Source organism: Rasamsonia byssochlamydoides (assembly GCF_041956645.1).
Source record: "Rasamsonia byssochlamydoides strain NRRL 3658 unplaced genomic scaffold VTN77scaffold_43, whole genome shotgun sequence".
NCBI classification, from domain to species: domain Eukaryota; kingdom Fungi; phylum Ascomycota; class Eurotiomycetes; order Eurotiales; family Trichocomaceae; genus Rasamsonia; species Rasamsonia byssochlamydoides.
The window spans coordinates 68949-79798 of NW_027192426.1; the positions used below are offsets into that span (position 1 = coordinate 68949).

At 50.6% G+C, this 10850-nt stretch overlaps 2 protein-coding genes across 2 annotated transcripts; both read right to left on the minus strand.

Moving 5' to 3' along the window:
* Positions 1–539: 539 nt before the first annotated feature.
* Positions 540–3612, minus strand: VTN77DRAFT_5872 (uncharacterized protein; the record flags this gene model as incomplete). Its single annotated transcript, XM_069422087.1, has 12 exons — positions 540–713; positions 794–1528; positions 1583–1729; positions 1830–1982; positions 2089–2140; positions 2198–2394; positions 2454–2586; positions 2637–2725; positions 2774–2911; positions 2990–3224; positions 3280–3305; positions 3391–3612. 12 exons carry the CDS (start codon positions 3610–3612, stop codon positions 540–542), a joined length of 2301 nt encoding a protein of 766 aa, XP_069276585.1.
* A 1383-nt stretch (positions 3613–4995) lies between these two features.
* Positions 4996–5961, minus strand: VTN77DRAFT_5873 (uncharacterized protein; the record flags this gene model as incomplete). The annotated part of the gene is made up of 1 exon (XM_069422088.1): positions 4996–5961. One exon carries the CDS (start codon positions 5959–5961, stop codon positions 4996–4998), a length of 966 nt encoding a protein of 321 aa, XP_069276586.1.
* Positions 5962–10850: the final 4889 nt, after the last annotated feature.

Consider the following 10850-nt stretch of genomic DNA (forward strand, 5'->3'; position numbering starts at 1 on the left):
TGTGTGTAAGGAGGTAGGAGGTTTGGGGCGCACGGGCCAACGGAGCTGACTAAGCGTGTGGCCGGTAAGCCGGCTGCACCGAGAATTTCTATATATTCGGTTGATGATGATAGAAAAGGACAGAAAAATAAAAATAAAATAAAATAAAGAAAAAAAGAAAGAGAGAGAGAGAAGATCAAGAAGATGACTCCATAGGCTGACTGTAAGCCCAGAAATCAGGGTGGTCGATCAGCTTCCATCTCGTTCCTTTGTTTCGAGCATTTGCTTGGTTCACGGGTGAGATCACTACGCCTAGGACTCCTAGGCGCTGACACAACCCAGGGTGACCTACCTACCTAACTGGTGACTAATGTATGTAAATAAATACAGTAATGGATGTAACTATCCGTATATGGAGCATCCTAGTGAGAGTTGGTGGAAATGAGATTACCTCTATTCCAGTGTGCTGTACTATACACCCTAACGAGATGGCTAGTCTAGACGGACCGAACATTTACACCAAGGTCAAACAACTAACTAACGTCTTGTCCGGTTAGATACTAGATATCCTTGATAAACCCCACCTCAACCAGCCGGTCCACTTCCACGTTCAGATGCTGCACCTTGGTGCGCGTGTTCTCGCGGAGCCACAGGAACAGGCCCAGCACGAACCGTCGCACAGGGTTCGTGGACGGGTGGATGCGGAGCTGCTCCTTTCCGACGATGTAGATTACCTGGTGTAGGCCTGCTGTAATACTGCCAGAGGCGTCGGGGTGGTGGTAGGAGCAGATGTGTCAGAATCACGATCGCCAACTTTGCTCTGTTGTCGGCCCCGAGCTCCCTCTTCATCTTCGTTTTGCAGGTACCGTTGAATATGGTCGGTCACCAGGCGCCCCAGATCTGGCGTCACTACTTCGTCCGTGTAGCCGTGTCGCACGATGATGCGATAGCAGTTCGGCACAGCTCTCTTAACCCCGTCTGGTCCGGCCGCGTAGCAGCGGTTAACGGTGAACCGGTCATCAGGGGCGACCGTAGGCACACCCAGAGGTCGCAGATGGAAGAACACTGTCACCTGGGGCATGGCAGTGAACCGTTGAAGGAAGTGCAAGAACACCAGCGGGGTTGCGGCCGGGTTGCCAGCCTTGTCGAAGAAGATCCCGAGTCCCTTGAGCGGCAGAACGTTGGAGCCGCCGAATGTGGGCTGTAGTCGCAGGTCACCCTGCAGATCCGACGCCAGCTGCAGCGTTCGAGAGAGCGGCACGCTGTCGATGGCTTCTGACTTCCACTGCTGTTCCTTCCCGAAGCGCCATAGAATGAAGATACTGCAGAGCACAACAGCCACCGCGAGGGTGAACCATGCACCGTCTGGAACCTTGTTCAGGGCCGCCGACAGGAACACTCCGTCCCAGAGAGCGAATACTATAAATACGGGCAAGACGAGATAGATCGGGAAGCGCCAGACGATGATGGCAACAATGGTCACCATGCATGTAGTGAGGAAGGACACCAAGATGACACAAGACCCGTATGCGTCGCCTAGTTTGGTTGTCTGTGTTGCATGCGGTCAGCATCAGTATGCCAGGAGATGCAGGAGAAAACTCACGTTATTGTAGACAGCGGTCACGATAACTGTGCCGACCAGCATGATCCAGTTCGCCAGGGGAACGTACACTTGATGGTGAACTACTTCCGAGGTATGAATCAATTCTATTTGTGGAAAGTAGGATAATTTCATGATTTGAGACAGGAGCTGCAGAGTTATACACTTAATGTTAGCATTTGGAGGAGAGATACACATTTCTTAGAGGGTTGGGGAGGATAAAGAAGTGCTGATATCGCGGTAGTAATACCTGGAAAGAACCTGTAATGACTGCTTGGCTGGCCACAATGCAAGCAAGAATAGCCATGACTAGGCTGGGATAGAACATGCCGGGCGGAACAGTGTAAAAGGGATTAGCATAAGCGCTCGGTACTCGACTGATATATGCTGCTTGTCCAATATACTAACCGGAGTCAGCCCGAATAACGTCCAGTAGGAGAGGCAAAGAAGGAAAAAGAAAGCAGAAAGAAAGGAGAGAGAAGTCAGTGGAGGAGAGTCAAAAGACATACTGCCAGCAAAAGACACGGATACGCAAAGCAGAGCCATGATAACTGAATTGCTCTGCATGGCTGTCAGCATCAAAGTGTTTCCGGGGAAGGTATATGAGATCGAACTAACCTTTTGCTAAACGCACCCAGATCGGCAAACATTGCTTCCACACCGGTAAAGGCGAGAAGGATGCCGCCGATAGATAGCCAGCCATTCCTTCCATTGCGGACTAGGTAATTTCCCGCAAAGTACGGAGAGAAAGCCTTCAAGACGGAAGCGTCGTACAGTGCCAAATTCTGCGCACTGGTCAGCTCGAGGCGCGTGGACTAGGACGGTATGGGTGACAGACATATATGCCAAAGGTGAAGTTGAATAAGAGCCAGACAATAACGATTGGAGCAAATGTAATGGCAATTTTTGCAGTTCCAAACGGTTGGATAAGGAAGATGAGGATCAGAATAGCACAGGAAACACCGACGATCAACGATGTAGAGATGTTCTCATTGACGACGGTCAGCCTGAAGAAACATTAGTTCAGAAACGAGTCTTCTGCAAGGCAATACTCAACCCTTGAATGGCACCGAGAATAGACTGAGCCGGTGTGAGAACGCCGTCCGTGTGCCTCTTAGTCGGAATCGTAGAATAGCTGCAGCAAGTCTAGAACCCACCAGCCAGGAGCAGCGCCACGCCAAAGGCACCAACCACCTTGAACAGCCACTTCATTGCCGAGCTGTTCTCGATCATGGATCGGATCCGGCTGTTGGGATGAGGCATGTCGCCGGTCCGATGGCGCTCAATCCGAGTAATTGCTTCTTCTCGGGGGTGGCGACTCACAAGTCGCGCCTGCGGCAGTCAGAGCGGGCATTCACAAGCTATCATTCCGGATGATGCATGACAAAGAACCTGAATTGGGCAACTGACATATCTAGAAATCAGCGAATAGAGGGCAAAGGTTCCGCCTTCACCTTCGTCATCGGCATTCAGTACGATGACAACGTACTTGATTGTGACCATTATTGTCAGGGCGTAGATGATCAGAGACAAAGCGCCCACCAGATCGTCGTAACTGGGAGGAGCACTGAAAGTTGACGAATACACGTAGAGGGGACTGGTTCCGATGTCTCCATAGATAACCCCAATGGACTGATAGGCAAGCCTGGAGCAAGTCGTCAATTCCCAGTCACGTCTACCTCGCAATACCAGCCACTTACCAGACAACAGTCCATCCTTTGAACTCCTATTTCCGGTCAGTAAGTGGGAGAAGTTGAAGGTGGCTTGGACTGTTCACGATAAAGAGATGGATTAATATGGGATGGATATACCTGTTTTTTCCTCAAGTCACGCTCGTCAAGCAGAGTCTCTCCAGATCCGGTCTCAATATCAGATATTTTCTCAGTCGGAGTCTTCTGAGTCCTGAAGGCTTTTTCATTGTGCCGTTCCTTCCTGAAGGCTTTTTCATTGTGCCGTTCCTTCCTCGAGTAGACGCCACCACCTTCAGAGATGACCGGATGAGTATCGTCAGAGGCAAATTGGGTGGGAGACATGTCGGGCTCAGCTCAACTCAGCGTTGTAGAGGGTTGACGAAATATATGCCAAGGAGGGAGGCGAACAGCAGAGCAGAAGATAACTAGAGCCACAGGAGCGAGGAGACATCATGACCAAGGGGATAAGCGACATTTTAAGTCGTGGCGAGCCTTCTATCAAGAGAGAACGGCCTCAATCCAAGGTAAAAGGGAGATTTCCTGACAAAATGTCGAGACAGAACATGAATGCAAAAATCTGAGCCGTGATTGGCTCGATAACAGGAAATATGGCGATTGGACATCTGGGAGTTGAGTTGGAAGGGGATAGCTAGTTGATACACCAGAAGCTGCACAGAAAAGGAAGGCCATCATCGTGACCTTGTAGTTCTGAGCCTGGCTGAGTTAGCCACGAGGTAGACTGTCCCAAACTTTACTCAAGCTGATAAGACGAGGCCTTCATTCAGCCCTAGTCAAGATGACACTAATAACCAAGCAATAAAGGCACCAACGGGAGACAAAGGCTGAAAGTCATCTTAGATATGCTGATGGGTAAGGGAAAAAAGGGAAGGTTTAATTAGCGTGTAAGCATCATGAATCATGATTCCTGACCCAACACCATGTGCATTCAGGATCAATCCAGATTCGTAGAGAATGGCGAAATAAATCACTGGCACCATCAATGGTGCGTCTGCAGCGTTGAGCGTCGAGGGATATCGATGTGCTAATGGACGCGTTGGTTGCTCAGGATAAATCCCTCATAGATTGCCCTTGTCAGCACTTCCCGTTCTGTCCAAGCGCGCTGAAATTAATTCCACCCAAACGATGGACAGAAATGGGAAACGGGAGGAGGAAAGAAAAAAAAAACGGAATGTCACCGAACTCATTCCTTCGGTGAGAAAAAAAAAAAGACACAGACTCAGGGAAAAAAAAAGGCTAAGAATAAACCATAGAAAAGATCGAGATCAAGATTTGTGTGTGATTGATGCGGAGAGTAAGAACGATTCGGCTAATTATTTATATTTTTATATTTATACTCGCCCCAAGATTGGTAATAGTGAATACTGTCTTGGCGGATCATACCGTCCAGAGCAGGGTAGCAAGCAGATGGACAGCCTCTATCTTATTTCATATTATATATCATCATAACTTTCAAAACAAATTCGTAGGAAACTACACACATGCCATTACTGGGTATCTATACGTGCATCATAAAAATCGTGGCCGCACATTTATTGACCTTTTTCGCCAGCTTCGCAGACGACGATACTTTGGACCCATTCCGAACGCAGGACTTGCGATGCAGTAATCCTGTGGACGTGGTTGGGATCGAGCATCGCGTAGATGACATTTCGGCAGGACCTCTTCGGATCGACAGCAGTAGTCAGGGCGAGTTAGATATTTCTTTTAAGATTTCAGATGGAATACGATACGGTTGCTCACCTGTTCCAGAGCTTCAATAGGCCCGAAAGACTCTTCTGCGCGCCGTTTGACGTAGTCTTCAAAACGAGCATCATCTCTCCTGGCAACGCTCCAGAAGAGGCATCCCGTTCGCATGGCCATGTATATCATCCCGGCAGCCCAGATATCTCCTGTTCTGCGATCCAGCCCTCGATGAGTATATTCTTCAGGAGCAATGTAGGCAGATGTTGAAGTAGAGGAGAGATATTGCGATAGTGGCGATGTATCCTTCGGAGGATCTGATGCAGCAACAGCGCGATCGAAATCGGCGATCTTGACACATCCGTTCGCGGTGAGCAGAATGCTCTCTGGCTTCAGATTCCGATGCGCAATCCCATTCTCGTGCAGGTATCCCACACCGTGCACCAACTGCTTGAAGAAGCAGTCAGCCTCTACCCTCTCCAGCTTGCCAGAGGCGGATGCCAACAGCAGCGACAGGAGGTCGCCCCCTGCGCAGAACTCCATGACGAGACAGAGATCTCCTCGATCATCCCGGACGAGGTCGACAGTTTCGACGATGTGGGGGTGACGAAGACCGGTCGTAGTAAAGCAGTCCGACTCTGCATTGCGACGGGACCGATGGAACACTTTGACGGCGTAGACTTGGATTGGCGATTTCCGGTAGAGCCTCACTGTCGAGGCATGTCCGTAGTGGATGATCCATTTGCAGTGGCCATAGCGCTCAGCAAAGGTTGCAGATGTTGATGTTGCTGCCGTGGGGGAAGGAGGACGCGTGGTTTGGTTGGAGTGGTGCGTTGGGATCAGGTGTTCTTTCTGCTCGTCTGTGTCCTTGTGAAACCATCCGATGCTGAGCTTCTTCCTCTTTTCTGTGGAGTGATCGGTTCCAAGCTTGTGGACATGTCCTCCACCACTATTGACGACGAGTCTCTGGCAAGCTGGCATCTTCGACATCCGTGTGTTGGAAGGAAGCTTGTCTACTTAAGGACAGGTTCGGGGAACACAAGCAGCTCTACCACTGCATCGGGTCTGAGCTTCCACTAGCCACCTCATAGACATAAAACAGCAGAAATTGTTATTGCAAAGAAGCTAATATGATATATGGCGGCATCTGAAAGGCGTTCGTGTAGTTTTCATGAAAGAAACGATCGCCGCCATCAACACCTGGGTGTAGATGGAGAGCAATCTGTCCTTCTTCTACACTCAATTCCTCGGTACGATCATCTCAAGAAGCAGCTCTATCTAGTTCAGCACGAATCTTCGAGGGCTAACCACGGAAATAGCTGGCTTGAGCGGTTTATCACAACCAATCGTGGGATACTAGATTCTAATCACGACTGAGGCCCTGCAGCTGGGTCCGGGTCCAGCTAGATCTGGGTAAACCATCCGTGCCCCTGGTTTAGGAAAAGAGCTTTAATTTAACGTAATGAAAATGGGAAAAGACGGTGAAATTATTGTATCTCTTCTGAAGGCCCAGAATAAATTTTGAGTCAGAATACAATAAGCCTACCTAGGCAGCGAGGTTTTGCTCTGTGTGGGAAAAATGATATTAATGCCAAGCGATGAGGTAAGCTGTTGCGAGAGAGAGGGCGCAGACAGATATATTGGTGGACTGCTGACAACGGGAGCAGTGGAACCAGTTCCAAAGAACGGAATATCCCTCAGCTGAAACGTTTCATCAGGATTGTATTAATCTAGAAGAGGGCAGAAAAAAGAAAGAGAAAACCGAGAGAGATGCTTTATTTTGATTTCTTTATTTTTAAATTTTTTTTTAGAATTTTTTTAGAATTTTTTTTTGGAAAAAAACAGTTATTCTTGTTGTTTCCTGTTTTTGTGCGTCTTATTATTTTCTATCAGCTAGACCGTCTACAGTCAGCCTGCAGATATTACAAGGAAAATAAAATTGAAAACCGGTCTGTGCGTGCATGGGATGATGCAAGTGTGCGTGTTTGGGGCGATAAGTGATCTGTGCGGTGTGCTTAGCTCTGCTGCATGCAGCTTGCAGGGTGCAGATGTCAGCAGCCGGTAAGTCGACAGCTCCTGACCGCAGTATGTCAGACCAACAAAGACAAGGAAGATGAAATAGGTGGTGGGCGACTGGGAAAGGTTTTTCTAATTACCACCTACCGAGTAGGCTGGTACTGTGCGGCTGTACTCCATAAGGTTTCGGTAGCCGTTACGTTTCAGCTTCAAATCCAGTTCCCACACTGCCCAGGGCAACTGCCCAAGTTAGAAGAATCATAATAATAATGAGGGATTTTCCGAGTTCCTTTCTACCACAGATGAAAAAGGTTAGGAAAGGGCGAAAGAAAATCCCGACCGCATTCGGTACTGATTCTGACGGAACCACCAACGGCTGGAAGTCAGTCCTGAAAGAGATGTCTGTACTGTATTGTAACAGTATACTCCGTACAGCAGGAGCAGGAGCAGGAGTATGACCCCCAGTCATTGAGAGGCGCCAGACTCAATTGAGGCGGTGCTATGTCGTCCTAGATTTCCCGTAGTATGCAGCTGATCAGCATGACATCATTTCTTTCTCGTCTGTCACAAAGAATGAAAATGTCGAAAGCAGAGGAAGGAAAGACAAACAACGTGGCCACCATGTGCTGCAGTGCAGCGCAGCATGTGAGCGAGGTTTTGTGGGAAGCAGGCGTGGGGCGGCGTAAGGTCCCGGGGGGAGGATTCGTATGGTCCAGAATAATCCCTCATCCCCGCCAGCGCCCAGCCGACTCGCGCATTTGGAAGATCCTCGAAATTCTCCCTCGGTGGCTCATTTGGGGAGATGATGCCCGCATTGCACCTTCCTGATGTACTTGGATACGTTTTCCAGCGAAAAATACCGAATTTCAGCAGTCAGAATTCGAGAAAATGCAAGAAAAGCCGTCCAAATATCAAGATGACAGCAAACATTAAAGGTGAGGTTGAATTTTAGTTGTGCTACTTGCACCGGGTGGACCTTAGGCGCTTGGCACTGGCTTAGAGTGCATCTTGGCAGGAGCGCCCATGCAATCACAGCCCAGACCACGATCGACGCGCTATCGGCCTTATCATTTCATTTCAATTAATTCTTATTGCCATCAGCTTTCCCCCATCAACTCACCGCTCCCTCGGCTCTGCACACAGCATCCTTACGGAGTAGTTCCAGGCTCCGCTCTCTTTCTCTGCGGAGCTCCGGGTAGTGGACCAGTTTCTGCACGCGAAGTCAATGACGTGCTTGGCACTGCCGCACTGGAATAGCGACGCTGATAGAGAGGCGATTGAAACAGATCGGCCTCAAAGAAATGAATTCAATTCCTCATGAAACGTCCGGAATCACCATTGGCGTCATTAAGAAACTATAGCTAGATCAAATCCTCCTGCTGGTAGAATACTCGAGGAGCCGTCCCTCGTGTCATAGCCGCAGTGCACACAGAACGGCGCTGAGCGAGCTCGTAAATTCCTAGACTAGAGGAATCGAGAAGACCTGGCAATGAACTAAAGTAGATTCTTAGTCCTGAATTAGCCCTCTTTTTTCCCCTCGCGGGTGGTGTGTTTTGCCCCGCGTCGCGGGCCAAGGTCGCAGCTTCCTGAGCAAGCTACGCCCGCTCTGTTGATTTTTTTTTCATTATTGCCACCCAGCGCAGAACTACAAAAGCCACCCCATCCCCCAATTCCGTCTCTCTCTTCTTGTCAGCACTTCTGAGGCCCGTTTTATCCTTATCTATGTCTGTTCTCTAGCACCTGCTGGCCAATCTTCCTGAAATGCCCGATTCTCGTCGACCCTCGTTGTCTGGCTCGGAGCAGCCAGACATCGAGGAAGACACAAAAGATGTCGAGGCACGAGTGGGCAGACCAACCACCATCACCTTTGAAACTGCTGCCAATGATCGCCGGGCGCACTATCGTCCCAATCCCTTGTCCAGGAGGCGATCCCGGAGCGTTGACAGTGGCCGCAGTAACGCCCATGCCTCGACGGGCATCCCTATTGAATTCCGGACTCTTTCCATCCAGATCAGTGAATCCCAAAACGTTCCCGAAGACGTGCTCAAGACGAGGCAGAAGAAGGAGGCGACCCCCAACAAAGACTACTTCGAGAGTCTCGACTTCCACTTGCTCCCCGCCGATCGTCTCTGCCAGCAGTTCAATGTCGACCCCGCCAGAGGTTTGAGCAACTCCGCTGCTCAACTGAGACTCCAGCGGGATGGAAAGAATGTTATCTCCAAACATCATGAGAACTACCTCAAAAAGGTCCTGCTCTACGTCTTCGGCGGCTTCTGTTCTGTGCTCTGGGTTGGTGTCGTCATCTTCTTCATCTGCTGGCAGCCGTTGAGCAACCCCCCCTCGGTCACCAACCTCGCCCTCGCCGTCCTGATCCTGATCGTCATCGCCTTGCAAGCCAGCTTCTCGGCCTTCCAGGACTGGTCCACCAAGCGGGTGATGAATTCCATTCTGGACTTGCTTCCCTCCGAGGCCCTGGTGCTCCGCGAGGGTCAGCTCATCAAGGTGCCCTCCTCCGAGCTGGTCGCCGGTGACATCGTCCATATCTCCATTGGCAACAAGGTTCCCGCAGACATGCGCATCCTCCAGAGTTCAGGCGATGTCCGTTTTGATCGCGCCATCCTGACTGGCGAGTCTGACGAGATCGAAGGAGCGATCGACCACACCGACGAAAACTTCTTGGAGACCCGCAACATCGCCCTGATGGGAACCAGCGTGACCAACGGCAACGCTGTCGGCGTCGTCGTGTTGACGGGTGGTCGATCCGTCATGGGTCGAATTGCCACCATGACCACCGGCGTCAAGCAGAAGCCCACCTTGATCCAGAAGGAAATCGCCCGCTTCGTAACCATCATCGTTATCCTCACCATCATCTTAGCATCCATCATCCTCTTCACCTGGGTCGGATGGCTCCGCGTCGACCACTACTCCTTCATGAACGTGGTGGACATGTTGAACGATGTCATGGGCTGTGTCGTCGCCTTCATTCCGGAGGGAATGCCGATCAGTGTCGCTCTCACGCTCATGATGGTCGCCCGACGGATGAAAGCGGCCAATATCCTGCCAAAGGGACTCGCGACGGTCGAGACCTTGGGCTGTGTCAACGTGCTCTGTTCCGACAAGACGGGCACGCTGACCCAGAACAAGATGATTGTCAGGTCGGTTGGACTTCTCGACAAGGAATACACCGTCGAAGAGATGGGGGAGATTTTCCAGCAATCGGAAGTTCCTGAATCGCTGTCCAGTCTTTACCGGGGCTCTCACCTCTGCAACGATGCCTTTTTCGACCCGGCGTCCCTGAGTAAGCCAATCCCAGATCGGGAGGTGCATGGGAATGCCACCGATGCTGCGGTCCTGCGATTTGCGGAATCCATCAAGCCTGCGGGCAATCTATCCTCGCAATACGAACGCGTCTTCCAGATTCCCTTCAACTCCAAAAACAAATGGATGTTGACCCTCCACAAAGTCCCGCAAGGCGTTGATTCCTCCGACACGAGCTATCTCGTCTATGTTAAGGGTGCTCCGGATGTGCTCCTCCCCAGATGTACGGCCTACTGGTCTGGACAGAGTAACGAAGTCAAGGTGCTGGATGACTCGGCGAAGCGGATATTTTCCGCCTTCCAAGAGAAGCTGTCCAAGCGAGCTGAGCGCGTCATTGTCCTCTGTCAGCGGTCGTATGTGCCGCGAAATGCACTGGGTTCGAACGATTTCAAGGATGAGATCGAAAGCGAATGCACGCAGGATCTGACCATCATCGGTATCTACGGCATCATCGATCCCCCGCGGCCGGAAACCGCTGCGACGGTGGCCTCGTGCCGCCGCGCGGGCATCCGGTTCTTCATGGTCACGGGTGACTTCGGTCTCAC